The sequence below is a fragment of the Branchiostoma belcheri genome, unplaced genomic scaffold, assembly GCF_001625305.1.
Source record: "Branchiostoma belcheri isolate BF01 breed outbred unplaced genomic scaffold, Haploidv18h27 scaffold16, whole genome shotgun sequence".
Taxonomy (NCBI): Eukaryota; Metazoa; Chordata; class Leptocardii; order Amphioxiformes; family Branchiostomatidae; genus Branchiostoma; species Branchiostoma belcheri.
The window spans coordinates 1,060,958-1,086,583 of NW_017803046.1; the positions used below are offsets into that span (position 1 = coordinate 1,060,958).

At 40.4% G+C, this 25,626-nt stretch overlaps 2 protein-coding genes and 1 long non-coding RNA gene across 5 annotated transcripts in view; 1 reads left to right on the forward strand and 2 right to left on the reverse strand.

The window, feature by feature from the left end:
• Window positions 1-1,143: 1,143 nt before the first annotated feature.
• LOC109465878 lies at window positions 1,144-7,256 on the forward strand. The gene is made up of 12 exons (XM_019763367.1): window positions 1,144-1,342; window positions 1,912-2,061; window positions 2,537-2,625; window positions 2,852-2,966; window positions 3,723-3,854; window positions 4,226-4,447; window positions 4,936-5,025; window positions 5,179-5,244; window positions 5,398-5,545; window positions 5,964-6,055; window positions 6,262-6,316; window positions 6,904-7,256. The coding sequence occupies exons 1-12, from the start codon at window positions 1,310-1,312 to the stop codon at window positions 7,254-7,256; spliced, it is 1,545 nt and encodes a 514-aa protein (XP_019618926.1). The 5' UTR covers window positions 1,144-1,309.
• A 363-nt stretch (window positions 7,257-7,619) lies between these two features.
• On the reverse strand, window positions 7,620-9,774 carry LOC109465992. The gene is made up of 3 exons (XR_002140000.1): window positions 9,721-9,774; window positions 9,356-9,469; window positions 7,620-8,303 (listed from the first exon to the last, which is right to left on the reverse strand). It is a non-coding gene; the product is annotated as an uncharacterized LOC109465992 (long non-coding RNA).
• A 10,690-nt stretch (window positions 9,775-20,464) lies between these two features.
• Window positions 20,465-25,626, reverse strand: part of LOC109465979 (nicotinamide/nicotinic acid mononucleotide adenylyltransferase 1-like) — a 5,683-nt gene continuing 521 nt past the window's right edge. Inside the window, exons 1-8 of one of the 3 annotated variants that reach the window (XM_019763485.1) lie at window positions 24,365-24,404; window positions 23,894-23,982; window positions 23,182-23,249; window positions 22,634-22,785; window positions 22,382-22,509; window positions 22,018-22,119; window positions 21,721-21,779; window positions 20,465-21,263 (exon numbers count right to left, since the gene is read on the reverse strand). In XM_019763485.1, coding sequence (XP_019619044.1) covers window positions 21,158-21,263; window positions 21,721-21,779; window positions 22,018-22,119; window positions 22,382-22,509; window positions 22,634-22,785; window positions 23,182-23,249; window positions 23,894-23,982; window positions 24,365-24,389 — 729 coding nt within the window. In that variant the 5' untranslated portion in view covers window positions 24,390-24,404 and the 3' untranslated portion in view covers window positions 20,465-21,157. Of the gene's footprint in view, window positions 21,264-21,720; window positions 21,780-22,017; window positions 22,120-22,381; window positions 22,510-22,633; window positions 22,786-23,181; window positions 23,250-23,893; window positions 23,983-24,364; window positions 24,405-25,626 lie in introns of those variants that run through there. The other 2 variants (XM_019763484.1, XM_019763486.1) reach the window with 2 other exon arrangements.

Below are 25,626 nucleotides of genomic sequence, written 5' to 3' on the forward strand. Positions count from 1 at the left end.
CTGTGAGGCAAAAATGTGATGTTGCAGACTGAAAACAGTTACCTATATTTTCATATAGGCTGGATCTAGCTACACTTGTATCTATGGCTGGTACCCAAAAACATTTAGTTCCTCATGTAGGTTGTTTTGGGGCTTTTTCAAATGCCTCGGAAGTATGAAATGATGATGAAAATGTGCTAAGAAATGACAGTAAATGTCAATATCAGACAGATATCTGAATATTATTTTGTTTTGCAGCCCTGAAATTGCATCGGGTGTCTTTAAAGGGTCACAAAAGACAAATGATCTCTTTCTTTTCTAAATGACATGCAAGCCAGACAGACTTTTTGGCAGGAGCTACGCTGGATACTGGCTTTGTAACATAAGCACCACAGCGAGATAACATGAAGAATGAGTAATAATCCACAATATTTACATCATTCTCTGATGCAATTGATGAATATGTGAATATGTGCTTGTCTTTTATGAAAAACTTCACTTGTACCCAAATAATATTATGACGTTTTATCTGCATCAATAGCAACAAGTGCAAAAATTCAGATTACTAGACAAGAACAAAATCATATAGTGAGCATGACGAATATTATCAATTGCCTTATTAGATTGCAATTAATTACATTCTTCTGGTTATTACTAAGCAAAGCCCCCCTCCCCAATCGAACACATGTTAAACGATTGATCGTAGCGCATTTTGTGTGATCGTGAAGTCTTCAGAACTCAATGTACTTAACGTAACATTTACAAAGACTCTATTTGAGAGAGAAATCACTATATCCTGTCTACGTGATTGTTCTCAGGAAACAAAAAACGCAGAAATCTGACCTCGGGACATTTACACATGTGCGCCGCCATCTTTTCACGCGTACGAGAATCACCGGATATTGCGTAACGTATGCTCCAGACTATTCTATATTTTCAAAGGGGCGTTTACAAAAATCCATTGTAGAAAAGCTACAGTGGAGACAAATATATGTGATATGCGTGTTGATTAAATATATACCTAATACATTTTATAGTATATGGTACTTTAAAATGATAGATATAAAATGTGATAATAAATAGAATGTTGCGCTATTCAATAACACAAATAATCCGATATCAACCTCCCTGAATAAAGTGTAACATTCCGGGTGAAAACTCGTGCCCAGAGTAGTTGGTGAAGGCGGGACGGTTGTATCGATGGTGGTAAACATTTAGATAATACAGCGTTTGTCTGTATTATATATAAACGTAAAGGTTTCGTCCAACGTTGATGGGTAGTCAATAGTCTGGAAATTCGGTTCATCAGTTTGGTTCACAAGATTCCACCATGGCGGACGTGAAAATGAAGGGAAATGCGAAGGTAAGATGATGTTGCTATGGACTCGATGATGTCCAGAGCAACGAAATTTTGCTGTTTAAAGTTGTAGCTGTTAAATATGACCATGACAACTTTAACAAGTCAGTTGTCGGAATTTAATACTGTTATCTATTGAATTAGGATCAGACTTGGAGATTTTACTACATGTATATGAAAAGTTGGTTGTGCCTATAACCATGCACATTGGTCAGTTCATATAGATACAGGGAGCGGCCAATATTCATCAGGGGGTGGGTTTATTAGTTCTTGACACGAGGAAGGTCCTTTATAATATAAATATCTGGTCGGACCCTCGACACACCAGCCTTCCCGCCTCAGAATATTGAATTCACCCTTTTCATGATTTCTTTGACAATTTTTTCCATGCCTTTTAAGAAGAACTTGATTACTATGTGTGTAACATTACATATAAACATAACATACAACCAAGGAGCTCTTTAAAAATTCAACCTCCAGTCCCTGATGCAACATTTAATTTTTCATTTGTCACAATTTCTATAATAGCTCTTCCATCTCCTTCCCCACTATAATTTTTGGTTAATCCCTGACAGGAACTGCAGGAGGAGAATGTGCGGTTGAGACAGGACCTGCAGGAGCTGAGGAGTCTGTACGACCAGCTGGTACAGGAGGGCGGGGCTGAGCACTGGGAGGAGAGGAGAGTCCACATGCTCAAGTCACATGTCATCCAGCTGGAGAGACAGGTGCGCAAGGGTACCGAAGTAACGAGTTCCGCACTGGGCACTCAGTGTGGAACTCGCGGGAAAAATGGCATCGGCACTCGGGGCCCGGCCGAAGTGGAAGAAAGCTACGCACAGGAATTCTTGTATGCTGAAAGGCTTTCTTCCAGTGCTGAATTCAAACATCCGTCAGAACTGGAATTCCAGAGCTGAATCTTGTCTCGGCACTTGCTAAACTCCACACGGTACTCGGTGCCAGTGCTGATCTCGACTTAGCATTTGGTGGAGGTCATTTCAATTCATTCATTAGTGGATAAAGCAAGTGTCAATGTACCTAAATAACAGCATCTGCACGGGGTTTTCCAGTTCTTGGTGAGCTCTTTCTTAAATCATTTCAGCACGGGCTTCCGGTGCTCATGTCCTAAGTAAAAGCACGTGTACTGGAAAGTGGAATGTCCCAGTGCTGGGATTTATATTTTTTATGTTTGTTGCCTAACAGATAGTTCAGCTGACAGGTGCTGTGAGCTCCCACAAAGATGCCATGGTGGAGGCTGATTCTGCTCTTGATACAGTAGTCACAGCACTCAGGTTGGTGACCTTGATATATGAAGAACTTTCCATCAACTCGTTTTACTCATGTTTATCAGGGGGTTAGCCTTTATATGTACACAGCGTTTTACAGTTGCAGTTTTATGAACAGAAATCAAAACATAAAAGATCTTTGTGAAACAAAAAAAAATGAAGCAGGCAAATCAGAGAACCAAGTTATTAAATTGCTGTGGCTTAAAGTTCAATCTCTCCATTCCTTTTTCAGGGAGTGGGTTGCCTGTGAGTCTCCAGGCCCGACAGTGTCCATACAGCGTGCCCAGCTCACCCACCTTATACATACAGTCATGGGAGCTAAAACAAGGCTGAAGAAACAGGGAAAGGTAAATAAAATGCCTCGTACTTGTATGACATCCCTTTGTTTGTTTTTTTTGTCTTCCTTGCACAGGTTCAAACCCCAGTCAGGTCACTTTAAGTACTAGTACTGTTGTTCAATTGAGTGCCAGCACACCGCCGGCACCCAGCAAGGGCGTCGGAAAACGTAAATTTTCGAGGAAATATTGCGGAGGAATACTTATATGTGACGGAGAATCGATTGAACATCAGTAAAATAGAGTGGCATCGCTATCATATCTGATAGGTACTTTTTAGTTGTCGAATAGTTCATTTTTGGCCTCAGGCACCCTTCAATATGACCTTAAGTTCTTTTTACACAACCTGTAATATTTACTCTCACCTGCTCATGTTTTTGTGTCTATCAGACACCTTCCTTCTGACTGGAGTTCTGTTTCTCACTGCTATATGTAGCTGATGTAAGCAGGTGAGAGTTGTGTACTAACTGGTTGTGTACTAGAAAGAAAACCCCAATATCCTATGTTTTACCAACGAGATGATTTAAACTGCTTTTGATCTGCAGCTGACTGATGATGATAGTGTCTTCTCTGCTTAGCAATTTTTGCGGTAACTGATGGAAAGAGAATGGCAGTAGTGCTTTTACAACTGTGTGGCCAAAGGGCTTTATAAAGAGAGATATGTACTACCTTATTCACTGAAAGTTGTCAGGGAAGGAGTGTTGTCATGATATAAATGTCTTCATTTAACTTATTTCAAATATTATAATCACTATCTGCCCCCACCAGACTGGGTTTGCCAGTGACAGTGTTGGCCAATCATCCTTGCTGAAGAGTGCTGCTGTTAAAGGCAGTATAGAAGGTGTCTCCCTATTGGATATCTGCAGTGGTGACATCAGACATCTCAACCTCAAACATGTGGTAAGAGAAAGCAGAAGAGTACTTTCATTGGTCGGACATACATGTACATGTATACGTCAGTGAAGGTTAGACATTCAGGTAATAAGATAGCCAAAAAGCAGTTACTCAAGCAACTGACACCGACAAAAGGTATACATGTATGCATAGTTGCTTTTTAGTTGTAATGCTTTTCAGCTTTTAAAAATTAGCAGTAACAGTTTCAATCTACCAAACAAAATTACTTGTTGTAAGATTATTTCTAATTTTGTATTTTCTGCATTTCATCACATGGCCTCTGTCTGTAGTCCATTAAAATTCAATGTTTACCTGCTGTGCAGATATGCTGAAAAAAGTATTTTGGGCCCTGAAAATACCTTCTTACCTTTCCATAGGCCTCCCTGGAGTCCCAGCTGTCTCAACTGTTCAAGAAGCTGCTGAGATTGCAGCAGTGCGTGGACAGCATCAGGAGCCACCAGCCTGTCCCGCTGTTCTACCAGACGGACAGCATGCTATACGACAGGCTGACAGCACAGGCTGCAGACCTGGACAAGCTGCTGCACCAGTGCTGTCAAGACCTGATGCACCTCAGCCTGCTGGTGCCTGCTGCTCCTTGGGTTAGTTTTACTAGCAAATGGTTTTATTTGTATTACGTGACTGTTTCTTTAACCTCTGAAACTTTAAGGTAAGATTTGCAAAGCAAATGCACAATGTCTAGCTCAACAAACTACTGGACTGTTTATCATTAATCAAAGTCAAACACATTCTTATGTATGGTGAGCAGGCTCTCCAACTCTGTCATGTTATGATGAAACCCAATACCACTGGGTGTCTGCTACAGCACCAGTTACCATGGTGACAGACATCTGGTCTAGGTCATTGACTTTATTTGTTTGGAAGGGAAGAAGATGAAACTATGCAAAAACAACATGTTTTCCTTCTGTGAAGATAATGAAAGGGAAGCTACATGGCCTGGTTGAAAGTACTGTGTTCATGGCCCTACATGCATCATGCAAATGAAAGTTTTCAAAAAAAAGACAAATGGAAATGATGCAATTGGTTCACAATGATAATACCACCATAGAACTGACATTTGTTGTTTCAGTCTGCTGTCAGAAGGTTACCCAGCATGCACTTCTCTGTGGATGATGTCATGGCAAGTCTTCCCAGCATGCCACGCAGTAAGCAATATGAGGTACAGAATTTACCAATCATCTGAGCTCAAGAAGATTTTGTCGTCAATGTACATGTAGATCTGTAGTAACAGTACTCAATTTATCATTATTCGTACTAAGGACAAAAAACAACAAGTCATAATTAATGGTACATGTGTCTATTATGCATACAGGTAAAGAAGACTGTGGAAAGTTTGATGGTAGCTGTGGGTTATTCCAAACACATGACAGCTATGCAGGTATGTCTTAGTGATCAGAATGTATATCTCAACATCAGTCGCTCTTTTATCACACCCCGAAACGTAACCCAGGAGAGACATTACTTGTGGTGAAAAAGAAAATCCCAATATCCAGTACTTCATGTAAATGTACTATCATGTTCACACCTACAGATAGCAGCCCTGGAAGAGGAGTTGACTCATTTCAGACAGGTGCAGAACTTACAGATAAAGTACACCACCACCCTGGTGCAGGCCCTCACTCAGGCTTACAACTCATTCCAACAGGACGTCCTACAGGGAATCAGTAGCCCACTGCAAGGTGAAGAAAACTTCCACACATTGTAATGTTAACTGTACAAGTGTATCATATGTTAGGACCTAGGGAAAATGTGTTTCCTGTTACCCGACCGGCCCTAGCAAAAAACCCTTGACCCTAGCCTTTTTGGGGGTTGACCACTGAAGAGAGACATGAATTGATTGGAAATATAGTAAGTGGTGTGTACCAGTACATTGGACAGATCTAATCATCAGAACTATAATTTAACGTTTCGGTTCAAGTCCAAAAACATGAGTGTACCGATGCACTTCAGTGTTGTATTAACTGTACTCATCAGATCACTTTTAGATTTTGTGTAGATATTTACGATAAATTGATTTTCATCATCACTTTTCTTCCAATCCTGCATCAAACAAGCCACCTGTAATATACTTTGTCTTTGTGTTGCTTTTCTTTGAAGGTATTTTGGAGTCATACAGGGAACTCAGGGACACAGCCTCTGAAAGTGCACTCAGGGACTTTTTAAAGACCTTCAAAGAACATGCAGATCAAGTGGGTATCAGTCACTGTTACATGTAGATAGCTAAGTGAAAGTTTTTACGTCAACATTAACCCTAAACAGCTGTAAAGAATTACATTCTTTTCATAACAAACCTAGATATAACAACACAGTGTTAACTATTTGCCATGTATAGATATTATCGGTAAGACACAGTTTTATGATGGGAATCTTTGAACCAGTATTTTTTGCCTTCTAGCTGGAGTCTATAGCTGAATCACTGAGGGAGCAAAATGGAGAGGATGACAACACAGGTGAAATCTCAGTTTGTGTGTGTTGTTGTGTGTGTGCGGTATTCAATGATTTACCTTTGTCTGTTCATTTGATTATTTTCTATTGTCAGTGTTAATTCTACTGGGTGCCCCATGCATGACTGACACATAAAAAAACAGTTATCAAGACTCTCTCAAGGATATCTTGAACACCTGGATATCTGAAGTGTGCAGACTTTGGGGGATTACTAAATAAAATGCTAATAACATATGCCTTTAAATCCACTGTCTTACTACTAGTATACCTGGTGGAATTATGAGAGTTTATTTTACATGTACTCTTTGCTTTAGGTTTGGTTTATTGCACAAAGAAGCATGTTGCAGTCAGATGGCTGAATTGCATGGCTATTTACAAAATACATACTGTCAGTGGAACATCTAAGAATAGAAAACATTCACTGTATTTGTTAAAACACCTAGGAACCTAAAATTACTCAAAATAGTGGTACGTAAGACATCTAAAATCACTTTAAGAGTACTATGACGATGTAAGAATTATGAAAACCTGTCATATAGAATAAAAAGTTATATATGTTTGTTACATGTTTTATGCCTGACTCTTGGACCAGGTTCTATAGCCCTGAGCGGGTTCCAGGCACAGCTGGTCACAGCTCTGCAGCAGGTACAGCAGGAATGTGCTGTCCAGCACAGCAGAACAGCAGCTGACCTGGAGTCCTCCTTGCAACAGCACAGACAGAAGGTTACCGAGGCAACAGACTTTCTCAAACAGGCGAGGACCAATCAGGAGCCTCCGTCTACAGCCCAAAACAGCAATAAAGGCGACGGGAAAGACTCTGAGCCAGTAAAGACAAAAATGAGCAAATCAAACTCTGAATCTAGACTCAGTGTCAGCAGGCCTACTGGCCGGGTAAATTCAAGGACGGCTGACACAACTACAGGAGACAGAACTCAGCACAAATGAGAAAGTCCTCGATAACAACACTAACATCCTCCAGTAGTATGGACAATGTTGCATCCGACAAAACTGCTGCTGAGAGAAGTAGGGGGAAAGAGAGGTTGAGTCCTTTGAAAGTGCCTGCCAAAGATAATGGTAGAAGGGTACAATCCCGAGGAAGTTTAGGAAAACAAAATATGAGCTAAAGTGGACATAAGACAGCTCACGGCACATTATACTGAGTGTAAAGAATTAACTACACTGGATCATATCAACTGCGTTGACTGTAACCTTTGCCAAGATACTTGGCATAATATTTGTACATTGGTGTTTAATTCATGAATGCAATAAGTTAGCCAATAACCCAATGTTGTGGTATTGTTTTTTTTTTTCATTTCCAGGTCTGCCATTTAATTTTAAAGGAATTTTGGAAATATATGCAATGCACAAGCCTTTGTTACCCAGAAGTTTTGAAAAGTAGAAATAAACAAGAACAACGGCATGGTCCTTTGATAAAAATTTTATTCTGAGGTGGACATGTTGTGTCATCAGAACTGCATTTTGCAGTATAAAAGTCTTGACCATCATCATCCTTCAAGGACATATAAATATTGCTTTGTTTTTAAAATTCTTAAAAAGCATACAAAAATAGATATATTTTGCATTAGCTGTTTTGGTGTTAAAATCCTTTCAGGTATTGAAGTAAAATCTTTCCAATACGACATTAAATCGGTGGTCAAGATATATGCTGTTTCCATCATTTGTCTGTGTATTTGCTACCTGTCCCTAATAATATAACTGCATGGAAGGAACAAGGTATATGACACAATATCAAAGTATTTACAGTTAAAAGCACCATGTCCATGTGTCTTTAAGAGTGTGTGCTGTTGCTCCAGAATAAATAAGAAATAAATAAAATAGTCTCATCTACACAGTACAGAAAGTAACCATCATAAAAGCTGACTCAAGTTGTCTTCTAAGACTACTTGAACACATCTTGAATAACTGCTGTCTATCTCAAGATGTAGTGTAGGCATCTTCTTCACATACAGATGCACCGTCCTCTGCTCTTGCCTGTAAAAGAATGAAATTAAGAATGTTTAAGACGTTAGGTTGTCACATTGTCCAAGACTGAAGTTCTTTTGCCACAGGTAAGGCAAGTTAGAACCAAGTTTGCTACTAAAGTTGCTACTAAAGTTGATTTAGAAGATAACACAACTGTCCATAGTGCTGAATACAAATCCAGACAACATACAGGACTCTAGTGACACTAAACAATCTGCACTAAAACACAACCTGTGTGCTGAACACACCATCCACACAAACATACAGAGCACTGGTGCACAACACAATCTGTGCACAGACCTGTCCTTGGTGCTGAGCACACCATCTACACAAACATACAGGGCACTGGTACACAACACAATCTGTACTCAGACCTGTCCTTGGTGCTGAACACACCATCTACACATACAGGGCACTGGTGCACAACACAATCTGTACACACACCTGTTCTTGGTGCTGAACACACCATCCACCCAAACATACAGGGCACTGGTGCACAACACAATCTGTGCACAGACCTGTCCTTGGCACAACACAATCTGTGCACAGACCTGTCCTTGGTGCTGAACACACCATCTGCACATACAGGGTACTGGTGCACAACACAATCTGTGCACAGACCTGTCCTTGGTGCTGAACACACCATCTACACATACAGGGTACTGGTGCACAACACAATCTGTGCACAGACCTGTCCTTGGTGCTGAACACACCATCCACACAAACATACAGGGTACTGGTGCACAACACAATCTGTGCACAGACCTGTCCTGGGTGCTGAACACACCATCTACACATACAGGGTACTGGTGCACAACACAATCTGTATACAATCTTGTTCTGGTGCTGAACACACCATCTACAGAAACATACAGGACACTGGTACACAACACAAATCTGTACACAAACCTGTCCTGGGTGCTGAACACACCATCCACACAAACATACAGGACACTGGTGCACAATACAACTCTACTTCTAATAAAATAGTTTGATGGAAAGTGTTTGACATCAATTATACCTGATGTCAGTATGAAAAATATTACGTTAATACAACTAACCATTTGTCTTATCATCCATTCCATCCTGAGTCTTCTCACTCTTGCTGCCCCTCTTCCACCATTTTGTTCTCGAATCTGTAGTGATTTTCTCTTCTTGCTTTCCATGTCCTTTCTCTGCAAAAGCAACATGAACATCACTCAGGCACTTAGTACCTATTATTCATTTGTGCGAAGTCTTTACAGCATCATATATAGGCGTCTCTACGGGTTTTATTCAAAGAGAAGCTGCCATTTCAAAAACATTCTGTTCGACGTAACACCAACACACCTACTGTAAATACTAATACATTACACCAATAACATGTACCTTGCCAGGGTGAGTACTATTGAATACTTGTGCTGGTGTCATAGAAGTTAAGTCTCACCTTGTGACTGCTTCTTTCTGAAAATCTTCCACCATTTATTTCTTGACTCAGCCTCTGTAATGTCAGAAACAAGTCAGATCAATGTACTTTGGTAATAGTAAAAAAATGTTATCAATAGTGCAAATGTTTGGATATGGTGAATATACCATGTAATGTTTACTAACTTACAAAAAGACAATTGAATGATTGTAAATGATTTCCACCTATTGGCCTAGTTGGTATAGTATTCACCTCGTATTTCAGTGGTTGGGGGTTCAAACCCTAGCTGGGTCATACCAAAGACTTCAAGAATAGCACAAGCTGCATGTAGAAGCACTCAGCACTTGAAAAAAAAAATTGAAACCACACTATTACCTACTGGTCTAGCCCCCTACTGTAGCTGTGTACACCTCATAATTTAATGGAATTCTACTCACCACTGTTAGTGTTACTGTCACTATTCTTCCCCTCACTCTCCTTTTTAGAGGCTCTTCTCCACCACTTCTTTCCTTTCTTTGTATCGTTTTTGTCTGGAAGAAGATAAAAAAAACAAGCTCATCATTTCTACCATGTCACGATAAAATTAGCTAGCAATAAATAGGCATGCTATGTAAATTGAGCAGCTAGAAAAAACGGTCATCCTTACTAGAAAGAAAGAAAGCCAACATTTGCAAGCAAATGCAGTATAAATGTATTCCATTCCTTATTTTTGATATGTAAGAATGGTCTGTTCCAAAATCATCTTGTACAAGCATGAACCACTGCAAAATTACAAGAGAAAACAATATATTACCCACAATTAAAGCAGAATCCTTAATTAACTCACCATTGTTGCTACCATTTGTCTTGTCGGTGGCCATCTTTGCTCTCTTTGTTCTTAAATCCCACCACTTGCCCTCTCTCTTTTTGGGCTCATCAGTTTTGGCCTCCATGTCTATCTCTGAAATGATTGAACAATATGTGTTGTAGAGCACAATGTTTTAAGTTCCTTTTCCTCCTGTAAGGAATTCATTCAAGTAAAATATTAATAATTCATTAATTCCGTACATAATTTCATCAGGTTGGTGAATGATTATTATTGACGTATATTAAAGTTCTCTATTCACAATGATTTGTTTAATAGGGCCTTGAAAACAAGTGTCTCTTGTAAACAAGTGTTTGTGAATAAACAATTTTGATATTCATTATTCATCAATTTTCTGTAATAAATAAGGAATATTCATGATTTGGATTAAATATGGCTGGGCCTCAGGACTCCAACATAAAACATAGGACCCCTTGTTTGATAGGCTCGGGCCTCAGGATCAAAATCACAGAAAGTATACATATGTATAGTAAGGGGAGGGGCAACATACGATCTCTAATGCTGTCAGACATGTCAGAGACACCACACGTACCATTAGCCAAGTTTCTTTGGTCTTCCTCGACTTTCTTGACTTGAATGTCTGCGTCTTGGCCCATCAATGTGGCAGGCACCATTTCCTGGGACTCCACACACATGCCAGTGACAAGTGAGTTGTCTTTGTTTTCAAGACCGTGGATAGATTTGTCAACATAGGTTTCATTGACAAAGTCTTGTGTGCCTCTCTTGTTGCCTTTCTTGGCAAGAGCTTGGATATCTCGGTGCATCAACGTAGTAGGTGTAGATTGATCACCACAGATTTCATTGACAAAGTCTTGTGTGTCTTCCTTGTCGACTTTTGTGGCAAGACCTTGGTGCATCAATGCAGTAGGTGTAGATTGGTCACCAGACGTTTCACTGACAAAGTCTTGTGTGCCTTCCTTGTTGACTTTCTTGGCAAGACCTTGGTGCATCAATGCAGTAGGTGTAGATTGGTCACCAGACGTTTCACTGACAAAGTCTTGTGTGCTCCTTGTTGACTTTTGTGGCAAGACCTTGGATATCTTCACCTTGGTGCATCAATGGAGTAGGTGTAGATTGGTCACCAGACGTTTCACTGACAAAGTCTTGTGTGTCTTCCTTGTCGACTTTTGTGGCAAGACCTTGAATATCTTCACCTTGGTGCATGAAAAGGTTCCCAGTGCCACACATTCCATTGACCCAGTCCGCTAAGTCTTCCTCCTCGGCTCTCTCGGCAAGATTTTGTACATCTTCACCAACCGATAAACCATCCATCACAAGATGTGGAGTAGACGGTGGGGAGCCTGCGGGGGACTGGCAGGTGTAGTAGGGTAAGTGTCGCTGGCTGTGCTTGGCATGGTGCACGAAAAGTGTCGCCACAGCCGCTATTTCTGCCAAATCATCTCTCTGCACGACAGATGTACACTTCGAGGACATTGGTTCCTCAGGATTGCTGGGAAGGTCAGGGTAGTTAGCACAGGCATCATCATAGGCTGGTGGCAGCAACTCAGTTGCAGGTGATCCTGGCTTTGGTGGCTGCAACTCTGACAGGAGGCAAGGAAATGGTCCTTCTGTCTGGCCTTCATTAGTAGTTGCCAGATCCATGGTTTTGAACTTGTCATCCTGTCTTGCTAATGAAGCAACAAACTGACTGAACTGCAGCTCTTCACCAGCAAACAAGACAGCATGGTCACTTTCAGGGGTCTGACCACAGGTGAGTTGACCGGTGGATGTCATCGCACTCAAGTTTTCTTCATCAGTACAACTCAGCAGATCATTGCTTGCCTCTTGTAGCATGGAGGAAATGTCCAGATCATCTGTCATTCCGTTTATCCAGTCCTTCAGATCATCATCTTCCTCTTCTTCTTCTCTGGCGAGGATTTTGATGTCATGATGGGTTGGTGTGCTGGCAGACTGCAGCGTAGCTTCATCTACAGGCTCCGGGCAGGGTGTTGCCGTTGGTGTGGTGGCAGGAGAGAGCCCGGTGTAGTACGGTACCGGACGTCGTGAGGTTTTGGCACGGAAGACGAACAGACTGGCCAGTTCCTCGATTTGTGCCACGTCGTCTCTTTCCACCGTGGAGCGGTACTTGTGTGACAAACTTTCTTCTGGATTCATCCAGATGTCTTGTAAGTCTTGAACTGCGGTGTCACCCCAGTCTGGGTGTAGAACCGAGTCCGGACTCACGGCTGCGGCTGTTGGTGAAGTTGTGGGGAAGCTTCCTCCACTGCCGTTGGCGTAGAAGGGTCCCAGGAACTCCGTGTAGAGCGGTCCACCGTAGATGGACATAGTTGGGTAGGTAGCGCCCAAATCTGGCCCGAAAAACTCCGACATCGCGAGGACAGACACAAAAGCGTGACCGAACGCGGCGAAATTTTCTTCGAACTGAAGTAAACAGCAGGTTGCCAAGGATGACAAGGCGGCACAACGGCGTTCCAGAACAAGTGACGCCTCCACTCCGGCCATTGTTGACGCCATTTTGTTCTGCCCCCCTCCCCCATAACGCTAGTAATGATTCAACGTTGACGCAAAGTTTATCAACCTACCTTCCGTGATTACCTGCAAGAAAGATCAATGTAGGTTAGATAGGTAATAGACTGGATAATACCTTTCCAAGCACATGCTAGACATCTTGTCCTTTTGCTCCGTTTTCGGCAGGAAAAACAACCAGTCACGAAAAACTAACTAACCACAGAGTTGTTTGGACTCAACTGGTGAGCCACTTGAACTGCGATCAGAAGAATCAGACGGCAGCCATCATGAAATCACTCAAGGCGTTATCCACAATTTGAAGATCTAGCATCAACTGACTTTTTTTCTAGAGATGTCTTGAGAAAAGTCTTGTCCTAAAATGGACGATAGAGGTGAATGGCCGATGGGCTGGATGGGACTGGCTCAACTTGGCATGCATTATCACAGTTGAGGTCATTGTCACAGTGAGCACGACAACACGTCAACAGTCAGTAACGTTACAAAGCGAATGCACTTTAGCTAGAAACATCCATCTAGCGTTACCTTCACTGGGTTTTATCATGATAAAGTATTACAGACTCATCAAAATAGTTCGTTGTGGATTTTGCCTCCCCTCTGTGCACTTGGTTTGGTAGCGCCCACCGGCTGTAATAAGATACACCGCATGCCGCATAGCGATGACAAAGCCAAAGCCCTCTAACGTTACAGCGAACAATTATTATATTTGATACATTTTGTGCAACAGCGTTTTCAGTTAACGAAACCTTAGTGGCCTGCTGCTTCTTTCAGGGCTGTCATTAGGTAGAGAATATGATTGAGGTAACGGGAGCATGGTATTTTCCCATATATGCAAATATAATTCATTAATATATGCAAGATTTATGCATATATACAAGCAAGTGCATATGATTGACCAAGGAAAACGTCCTCTGATGGACAGATATATTTCATCCAGTGTTATTATAAAATCCCACTCATGGTCAGCATTCGTGTGCCATGGAAAATGTCTTTGGAAAGGTGAAGAAAGAGACCGTTCAGCCCTGTCCTGCCAATCACATTGTTATTCCCATCGATTGCTGTCGCTATGAGTTCAGAGATAGATATATACATTGTACTCTTCAATGGTGCAAGGTTTGCTTCAAAGTAAACATTTTCGTCCGTTTCCAAAAAAAAAAGTTTTCGACCATACTGTAAACCGTACAAATTGAGCGAATATTTGTCGTATGCTGCAAAGAAAAATTATTAAAGTATTGGAAAACGATACTAACGTAATGTCATAGAATACGGGAATCAATTCAGGAAAAGGAGAAAATGTGAAGTTTGGTGTTTGTTCAACCTTTATGACCACGTAGATTTCATAATGAAAGCAACTTTTTGGGGGGCCAAACGTTTTTTTATTCGCACCCTCCCATCAGTTTTGGGGTTCCCAGAGGATGTCATCCATATATTATATAGTATCCGTAGATTAAAGTTAAAATACAATAACAGAGTAGAGTAGAGTAGAGTAGAGTAGAATAGCAATATAGAATTTTACTAAGCTTTCCAATGGGCAATATTTGGATTGCCATTTATTAAAAACCATGTTGTCCCTGATATAATGATGTTTCACTGGAGCCAACCATTCACTTACAAAGTTCTGACTAACGTGTTGTACTATTCTCAAGCAAAGTTGTAATTTTATTCTCATAGATTAAAGCCCATTGTCACTCCTTGCAACCAAGTCTAGTGTCTGGTTTGTTGTGCATGATTATTATGTTTATTACTTTTTATTTATCAACGGTGGTGTTTTAACCTCTGAATAAGGCCATGTTGATTTGATTAGTATATTGATGACATCCGTGCGCGCATGAATTTCGTACTACTCATATTCCAACTCATTTGCCAAGTTAGCCACGTCTCAGCCGCCGGCATTTGCCGATGACTTCGCCTCGTCTGACGGGAATGCACCTCAGACCCGTCCCGCAAGGGCACTGCCAGTAGTACCGGGGACCGGTGTGCGGGTACGGGATGAACCTGTAGAGACAAACACAAAAACACATAGTTTTATTAACGCGTCGATCGAGTTAATAAGCCTCAATGCGTTCAAGTTGGTCAAACATTTTTTTTTGTTTAAAAAGACACCAGTACAAAAAGAAAGCCTGATAAAAAAGCCTAAAAACAGGCCCAATCTAAGCCAATGCCCAAACCTCTGCTTGGAGAGTAGAGCTTAGTTCCTGTTTAGAACTTAATTCAGTCAGTGAACAACATTTAGCCTCTGTAAACTTTGCTTTTTGGTAGCGTTTGTATGTATGTCTGTGTGTATGTAACGTTACATGTAACGTTATATGTATGTACGTATGAATACACACATTACTGCTTGAAGAGTAACTATGCTCCAGATGTCTTACTTATCATGAGGGACGACTGCGATGTGTTAGCTGTCAGCAAATATGAGATAATTAAGTTTAAACTAACGCTTCAGTGATGAGGTGACAGTCGTCCCACTCAGTGGCAGGTGGTTTGCAGACGGGGATGCCGGAAAGTATCCCGGATGTGACGAAGGGCGCACAGCATGACCCCTGACCTCGCTCTGCAATGCACTCCACGTCATTTTGGCACACCTGTGAATGAACGAATGAATGAACGAATGAATAAATGAACAATGAATGAATGAACGTGTCTTGCGCGTTATGCGCCCAACCCGTGTGGGCTTATGAGACACCATAATAAAATATATGTGGGACATGACGTTATAAATTTGCACAAGCTTGATGCAAATCTCCACGTATACGTAAATTTAAGATGTCAATCCATAGACCGGACTTTATGTTTAAACCACTCACACCAGGAAGGACCCCTAATCTTTTCTAAAAAGGTTTTTATTTATTTTTCTGTGGTGGGATCTTCAACGTGCTTGAGGTGTGGCTCTCCCCAAACACGGGATCTCCGGCTTTATGCCCTATCCGAGAGGACGTCCCTAACCTAACCTGACCAAAGCTAGGTATTAATTTACACCTGAGTTGATCGAAAAGTCGGCCTTTCCTAAGGACACAACAATAATCGAGGTCTGCCAGACATTCGAACCTAGGATCTTCGGATTTGAAGTCGACAATCCTAACCACAAGACCAGCTTGCAATTTGTTTCAGAAGTGTACCTTCGTGAAGGCTTTACGTCTTATCCAAGATGACGTCTCTAATTATAATCTTCACCAAAGTCGTCCCTAATGTTCAACAAAATCGTCCATAATCGTCACCAAAATCGTCCATAATCTTCAAAAAAAGTCGCCCCTAATCTTCAACTAAGTCGTCCCCTAATCTTCAACTAAGTCGTCCCCTAATCTTCAACTAAGTCGTCCCCTAATCTTCAACTAAGTCTTCTGAGAAAATAGACGTTGAAGCTTAAGTGCCGTTCCCAACGGCAAAACATTGGGGCCTGGTAAGAATACTAACCCAGAACCTTTTAGATTTTATGTCAACAACCCTAACCACAAGGCCAGCTTACATGTTTCGCCTTGCTTCGGGATACGAAAAACATTTCAACGTGCGCATTGATGTGAATTCTAATGCGCTTTCTCAATTACACATCAGTGAAACAAATGATTGGGGCGAAAACGTGCTGCCTAACAAACAATTTGGACGTAAAATTGCCCTAAATTGTCAATAAGTTTCGACTAGAGAGGTAATTACAGAACCCCACGTCTTGAGAATTATAAGTGAGAAATTATCCTCATTAATCAGTTACTTGACGTAGGCGATTACAGTGTAATTCACTGTCATGAATTATCACCTTGCTATAATTATAGGCAATTTCAGTACCTGGACTCATTACAAATATAAATTGTGGTCTTTATCGGTTCTTTGCACATGCGGCTGAACATAACGTAACTGCAGCTGCAGTATTCTTCACGTCAACAACACTTACACTACAAAATGCCTGGGCTGTTTTCGACCCTTCAGCTGCAGTGACAGTTGACGTGCCCTGCCTGCCGACCTCAAGGCCACAGCGGTGCGCTCCTGGCAGACGGACTGTACCAATTCAAGCGAAATGGGTGGGATGGGCTAGTAAAAAGGGACTTTCTATCTTCTACGCATGGCAAATAGAACTTGTTTTGAACAAAATGGCTGCCCGGTGTACAGGCTACACGACTTCTGCTGTTTAGTGAGTAGTTTTGAGGAGATATCTTGTTTTTTGGTCCATAACACACGTAACGGATGTATCCCAGAGGTTGCTACATACCAGTATAGCACAAAACTTAAAGCTAATAAAGTAAAATAGTCATGAAATGTCTTTTTGATCCATTAGGTTTTAAAATTTGCCTGCCCCCCTCCCAAGTGAAAGACACATAAAACAAAAATCAGAAGTATTCAATGGTTTATGAATTTCCTTGTACGCCGCGGGTCACTCCCGGGGGCAACCTGACAATCAACGTTTCCCCTGAGCAGTATGTAGTCACGCCTAGAAGGCCATTTATGGTATTATAGGAGTGGCTTAACCCAGGTCAAGGAACTGAGAGCCGACTACATCTGTTGGCCCCCTGGATTTTGTAGTGATGAACGTCGTTAAAGTGAACGAAGAGGTGTTCAGGCAGGCCTCAATAGCTCCTTACGGTCCATAACGGTTTTAATGACTCGCTTGACGTGAACCGCGTGTTCATACAGGTGACGATATTACCCGGAACATATCAAGTTACAAGCGTATATGATGAAAAGGTTTGTGGCGTTATCATAAACTGCTTGGATATTGCTGCCAAATTAAATTAGCCCAGACCTTGACAACATTACCACCTATGACAAAAATTAAATACTCCAGAAAAACAGTTATTGAAGCAAATGGATAGACCTTGAGTTGAAATCTAGTTGCTTGCGTTCTCCTGTATCTCATTCCCTGGATGTCTAATCTTCATTGACTGAACAATATTGTATTAAAAATATGACATCAGTATTGCTCCAGGAACGAGTATTAAAGCAAGTAATGCTGATAACATTTCCAAACCGGGGCCCGGCCGGGCTGTTTGCATCAGCGAAAAATAATGATTCATATTAAGAACATAACACAAATTGTATCCAACAATTGGTTTCTAAATCATATATGTTTTCGTCGATGAAGGTAAGACATCCAGGTAATAAGATACGCCAAAAAGCAGTTACTCAAGCAACTGGATATGAATTTGTTTTTCATATGTGTTTTTTTCTCTTTTACATCGTTTTTTTCGTTTCCGAAAGCTGTCCGGCCAGGCCCCGGTATGGAAATGAGACTTCAGCATAAAGCAGCAGTTTTATATGCAAGTTAGCAGTGCAAACTTACCCCGGTCATGACAATGGCTCCTGATGCTTGAAGAACAAACTGGGTGAAAACAATCGTTGCCACGGCCACACGCAAAGCCTGGCCGACTATCATCATTGCTGCAAGATGCGATGGTTGTCTCTCTTCTCTGACGAATTAAGTTCCTAACGCACTATCTACACGTCTACGAATGGCAATCCACTCAATGACGTACGGAACTTAGATGTTTATGATTGGCTAGTTTGATGATTGGAGGGACTGTTTCATCGTTCAAATTTTTTATCGTTACTACCGTCTACTATGTGGGGTCGTGTGGTGCAGTCGGTAGCGCGTTCGGCTCACACCCCAGAGGTTGTGGGTTCGAACCCCACCTTGTCACCGATCTTGTGCCCTTGGGAAAGGCACTTTACACGATTTTCCTCACTTCATTCAGGTGTAAATGAGTACCTAGCTTCGGCTAGGGACGTCCCTCGGATAGGACGTAAACTGGAGGTCCCGTGTTTGAGGAGAGCCACACCTCGAGCACGTTAAAGATCCCACCACACCTTTCGAAAAAGAGTAGGGGCATGCCCCGGTGTGTGATGGTACAAATACTAATGTATGGAGTTGGTGATTCACTTCAAATCACCCGGACGGAGGCCTGGCGACCTCCGTCTTGTATATGCCACATGGTAAATTACATCATTCACCCGGACGGAGGCCTGGCGAACTCCGTCTGTATCAGCCAAATCTTGGAGAGGAGATAGGCGCCGCCAAGATTATAAGCCTGAGGAGTCATCGTGACAAGTCCAGACATGCTGCTGGCTGTCATGATGCCCCTACGGCCGTGAAGGCTATGGGACTTACATACATACATACATATACCGTCTACTACCGGTCTGCTCTCTTCTCTGATGGCGAAGTTTATAAAACACTCTTTACACGTCTATGAATTATATGCCACTCAATGACGTATGAAACTTAGATGTTTGTGATTGGCTACTTTGAATGACGATGATCGTTTCATCGTTACTACCGTCTTTGGTCTGCTCTTTTCTCTGACGGCGAAGTTTCTAATACACTCTTTACACGTCTAAAATGGCATGGTATGCCACTCAAGGACCTATGGTATAAGCAGCTTACGATTGGCTGCTAAAAACGTTTGTGTGACTCAGTGAGGATGATTTGGGGGACCATTTCATAGTTCAACATGATGAGCATGAGGTGAAGTGAAAAACGCACACACCAGGAAAGGTATGTATTGGGTGTGATACTGAACTTTTTACAAAACACACGTCACACAAAGTAGATCATCGTTTAGATGTTTTTTTCTGCTCGTGAACCTTCTTCTGGATATTATACTTCAATATAGTAGTAATTATGGCACAGAAATTATTTTATATAAACACGTGGTCTCATTGTGTTACATTATACCTTATATTACTACACTATGGTACTAATTTTCAGTGTGTGGAGCTCACACAAAAATGCAAAAAGGGATTCTCTGCAAATTTTTTTTCGTTTTATTAGAATTAATTCTTTTCATTACTATAATATGGGTCACCATACTGTCATGACAACACGGCATGAAACCTAATCAAAGTAATTAATTATAATTATGAATTAATCAGTGCCTGATTTCTCCAATTAACTTACATCGGTGACCTTAATTTTCTCATTTCCAAAGGTTGCTAGGTGATGCCAAACGTATTATGAAAATATGTGTAGATCAAAAACAAGAAGAAAGCTAAGATTATTCAACCTCTGCGATTTTTAGGCAGGGCATTTTTACAAGTTGTTTATGGTATGATGTCTCCAAATATTATAGCAGATCATAAGCTTGATAATGTTTCTTTTTTAAAATGGTCAGATCCCCGTGGCAAATTGTTGCTCTGTAAGAAAAAATAATGTCTCAGGAGATTAAGCATACTTGTTGTAGTCCATTCATTCATCCGTCAACCCATCCATCCATCTGCCCATCTATTTTCATGCTGACATGCCTGTACGTAATTAACTTTGGTGCACTTCCCAGTTAAGATTTCAACCCACTTTGCTAGTTTACCCATACAGTACCTGCACATGTACATACACACCCCATACATAACAGTTGCAGTAGTTTGGAGTCAACAAAACACAATATCTTTTTTTATTGATAAGCTAACTTTCAGAGAATGTGATAGGAAATCATGGGAATTTTATTGCTTTTAATCAGCACAAAAAGTTCCTTATCATCAGAATACATGCTTGCCATGAAGTAAGGCAAATAGGAAAGATTAATGCTGAAATTTGAAGCTTTTGAAGCCAGTACATTGTACAACCCTTCTATGCCAGTACTTCGGGCAATAAGACTTAATACAAGAATACATTATATTAAGGCCACACAATTCGTCTTCTGAACTTCATAAAAAGTTTTTCAACTTTTTGTTTTAAGTGTCAATCTATCATGAGCACGCATTAAGCAGACTTGTGCAATTCTTTTAGAATAATCTTTATCTCTTGTTGGCATACTTGAGCGCACCACTATACATGTAACAATAAAATATGAGATGGAACTACTTTCACAGAAGGCAAATGCTTGATTCACTTGAATTAACCAACTTAAAATATTCGTAAATTTCCTTGCAAGCTTTATAATGATGCCAAAACTGATATAACATGCCAAAAAATACCTTAAGATTATTACTGCAGCACATTTTGAATTCCAGAAACATCCGTGTATTCATAAAAGCCGTCTAAGTCGGAAGAGTGGGAATTTCAAATATGGGTTTGGCTCTTTACTTGCATGACCCTCATATTGTATAGTATGTTGTCTCTTCTACCTGCCTTACAGTATAACTAGATTTATAACGGTTCTGTGTCAGATATGTCCACATGTTGCCTCCTCAGGATGTCTCGGTATCTGGCTGGTACAGCTGATGTTCCTTGATGTAGTTAATGACAGCGTCAGGGACCAGGTACCGCACACTTTCCTTCCGCTTCAGGGATCGCCTGACAAATAGAACAATTTGCATCACTTTGCAAATTCACAACATTTACAATTTGGAAGTACAAACATATAACACCTGACAGACAGAATATGACAACTAGAAAGGCAACATTTGCAAAGCAACTGCAAAATGTTTACCTTAACATGGTTTAACCTAACAAACTACAGAACCTGTTTATTTTCACTCAAACATATTCATATATATGTCCTGCTACATGTACATAATGTAACCCAACACCAACCACATAGTGTCTGCTACAGCACCAGTTACCATGGTGACAGTGACAGTCACATCCGGTCCAGGTCATTGACCTTATTTGTTTACAGAAGAAGAGGAAGAAGAAACCTCGCAAAAACAATATGTTTTTCCTTCTGCAAAGGTAAAAATGACACATCTAAAGCCAAGGTTCCCTTTGAAAAAGTGATACTGTTCTACTTGATACACTTTATTTTTCTTACCTGATCTTTGTGGCACTTATCTCATTCTGAATCCATTCTGTCACTAGATGGATGTTGCTCTGAATAAAAAGCATCATGACTTGATCATTGATTATACTGTAAATAATATTTGTACACATAATTGAATATTAAAATAAGCAAGAAGGCAAAGGCAAGCTCTGCTATTTTCAATATTCAGAAATCAAACCTGTAATATGTACATAGTCCAGGATATATTTTGTGTATTAAGGAATTTGAGGTATCCATTAGTAAAGGTAAGTATAACTAAAAGTATGAAATAACTGAGCTGCTGCATACCTTATATTTTGACAACACGTCTGACTCATATATAAACTTTTCAGGATTAGACCCAGCTCTTGAAATGACAACTAAGCCATACTCAGACACTAGTTCTTTGATCTGAGGAGAGAAAAATAGACAAGTCAGACAGGCAACTATGTAGGAATTTCCCCAAATAGTAGTACATGTGTATGAACAAGAAACTGCAGCTGACAAGTTGGAATGAAATTTATTATATTTACAGCTGTGAGCGACTAGAAATTACAGATTAAAGGACAGGCATGTCATGGCCATCACCGTAAGCATATCTCTAGAAAAAATATCAGAGTAGAATTTTAGCAAAGTTTTGTTTCTTATGCCATTGCAAAGAAATACTCCTTACATGTTCATCACTCCAGAGGTTGGGTACAGCAAAGGACTCCAGCAAGTCTGCACCACATAGCAGCTTCAGCTGCACATCACCTGATGCCACCTGTGTGCTGCTGCCAACAGGTTCATCTCTGTTATTTGCTGCAAGACATTTAATTAGAGAGTAACACATGATTAATGTGGCTACTATGAGCTACACTTATGGGCATGCTAGATTCAAACTTTACTGAATTCTTTACTACATCAACCACAAAATCTTACGTACCATTGTGTCGTGTTTTCCTCCTCTTCCTTGACGGCCCGTCTGTTTTGGCGTCCACTACGCTGCCGTACTTGTTCTGGACCTGCCGTTTCAAGTGCCTGGCCACCACTGCAGTCTCCAGCCAGCCTTTCTGTTCACTCTCCCAGCTGTCCACTCTGAGGATTTAAAAAGTCATTTGAACTCCATCTTGAATTTAAAATCATAATAGACCTGTAGTAACTTTAACTAAGTACGTACTATGTTGTAACATATATCAAACCATAGTACAATGTTGTACAGTACTTCATTCCAACACATTGAGGACAAATAGATAAATATTCCATGAACATTGTTGATTTCATCAGGATGAAGGCAACAGTAGTCCATGAAAATCTGATGCTCTCTTTGCCCTTGTTGTGTTGGAATAAAGTTCAACATTGTACTATGATTACTACCAACACAGATGGAACCTTCATGCTATCAAACCATTTTGCTCAGAGTCTGACAATCAATCAATCAATCAATTTCACTTTCTTTTCCTGGAAGTTAATCCAAAAGAGTGGTATACTTACCTAACCCAGTCTGATGTGGAAAGTGCCAGTTGTGCCATGGCAACCCTGTCTGTACTGGGCACCAGTCCCTGGGGAGCAAGTGTACAATTTCAATAGCTATTCCATGAAATGCTGCTTCATCAGAAAATTGTATTAACACAGCTGAAAACCACAATTCTTTTCTTTAGCAACTCTCCAATGTCACACTAAAATAGAAGTCTGCAAACTAAATCAGTGTCTGCCAATAATTTCCTGATTGTATTAAAATGGAATCAACCAATTACTGTAAGCATGGAGGTAATTCAACCCCATTACTGTAAGTAAATAAAATCAGCATGTATTGAAGAAGTTTGAATCTATGCATCATACTGGTAAGTTGTTGATAGAAAAAATCTTTTTGCCATTTGAATTTTGATGTACAAAATGTACTTTATTATGTTTACCGAAGGAAAACATATTGTTTCTGCTCTGTTTCTTCTTCCATTCCAAACACTGACCTCTGAACTGGTCAATGACCAGGCTGGGTTACATAATGCTGCCATTTTATAGTAGGAGGGATTTAGACTCCTGTCACCATATACATACATACCATGTAAACATCGATGTGAATATGTTTGAGTAAGAATTAACAGAGCAGACCATGTGCAAAGGTAAACATGCATTTGCTTGGAAAATGTTACCTTTTTCTAGTTCATACTTGGTTTTTTAAACAGTAAGACAAAAGTTTCTTTACCTTTTTGCCATATTTGTCATGTGCTGGTGATATGATCCCTTCAACCACTTTAAACAGGCCTGTTCTCTCCAGATGATCACGGGCAAGCTCTGGAACAGACAATTTAGTATTTTGTTTGTTTCATGCGAAATTAGGATAACCAGATGGACTGAACAAACATTTGTATATTATGAGGAAGTTCATCCTATTGATTCATACATACATATGTCACAGGGGAGATTGGAATCCAGGGGGATCCGGAATCCTCCTAGGGGAGATTGGAATTATCTCCCCTAGGGAGATTGGAATCTTTTGTACAAAACTGGGGACTCTGAATTCCAATCTCTCCTAGGAGGATTCCAGATTCCCCTAGGGGAGATAGGGATTCCAATTTGCCCTAGGACAAGTGGGAATTCTTACAGGACAATCTCCATTTTAAAGGAGAAATCCCGATTGCTTCAAAATTCTTGGGAAAATAGAGTTATTTCACACCTAAACTTTCAATCAATTTCAGCATAGGCAAGTGAATATGTAAATCAGACTCAGATATTTGCATCAGGCCATTGTGAGATAGTGACTCAAAAACCAGTTTTTCCAGTTTGTTAGTGACTTGGTTCACTGAAGTGGTAGTGACTGAATAGATATACTACAGATCTGTGTCAAATCCATGTCAAAACCTTCTACAAAAACTGAATGATTTCTCATTAAACTTGATCATGTATATGTTGACTTGGATTATATTTCATTTTGAAAGTATTGAAAATTGTCGCTGGGAAGCCTGGTCTTGATCGAATGGATGAATGAATTCGAATGAATGAGTGAATGAATGGATGGATGAATTAATGAATGGATGGTTTATTCAGCTTAAAATCACTCCCATGGATCCCAGCAATTTTGCTGAATTGTTGATTCAATTACAACTAGAGTTCCACGATCTCATACCTTCGCCAAATGAAGTTAGCCTTTATGAATAAGAAATTATATATTAATCCCCCTCATTATGTAAATAGGATCCTCAATTGCATGAATTATATCTGTTGATCATATTCTACACCAAAAGACAGTCTTATCTTAACAAAGAATGCCATCATAGCATTTCCTCATAAATTATGCAAATGTGGTCCTTATTTGAGTAAGTTATGTTTAATTATGCTCACCTTCACTTAACTTTCAAACACCCCAAGTATGAAATTCAAGGCAGTTACCACCATGCAATTATAACATTTTCTCATTAATCTTCATTTGCATAATCGATATCTGCCTGTGTTTCTCTCGTTCTTAATAACATATGTTACAAGCTTGGACTTCCAATAATGGAATGCAGCTGATTTAGAGAATTTCCTCATTAATTATGCAAATTACATTCATATTTGCATAATTGTAATCTCATTATGTCAAGCATCACTTAAGCTACCTACATACCAAAATTCACGATGATCCATCAATCGGTTCTTGAGTTATCCTCTTTTAAACATTTGTCCTTTAAACCCCCCTGCAGTTCTAGAGCAAGCAACTAGGGGGCTCAAACTCATGTCACTTTATTCGCAGCACAAGAGCTATCTACCATCCAAATTTGGTTACCCTAGCTTGTCTGTATCATGAGATATCAAAACCGGAAGTTCTGCTGCAGTACCATGACAAGCCGCCAGGGGGCCCAAAATCTAATCATTTTGAGGTCTCATCAAGACCTACCCAACTACCAAATATCAAGTCAGTCCATTTAAGCCTTCTCAAGTTATCGTGTTTACAGACAC

Excerpts from the sequence above, each read along its gene's own strand:
- LOC109465878 (XM_019763367.1), top strand. The coding sequence starts at position 1,310 with ATGGCGGACGTGAAAATGAAGGGAAATGCGAAG. Across the intron at positions 2,062-2,536 it reads TCATCCAGCTGGAGAGACAG|ATAGTTCAGCTGACAGGTGC; the intron begins GTGCGCAAGGGT and ends GTTGCCTAACAG. Across the intron at positions 4,448-4,935 it reads TGGTGCCTGCTGCTCCTTGG|TCTGCTGTCAGAAGGTTACC; the intron begins GTTAGTTTTACT and ends TTGTTGTTTCAG.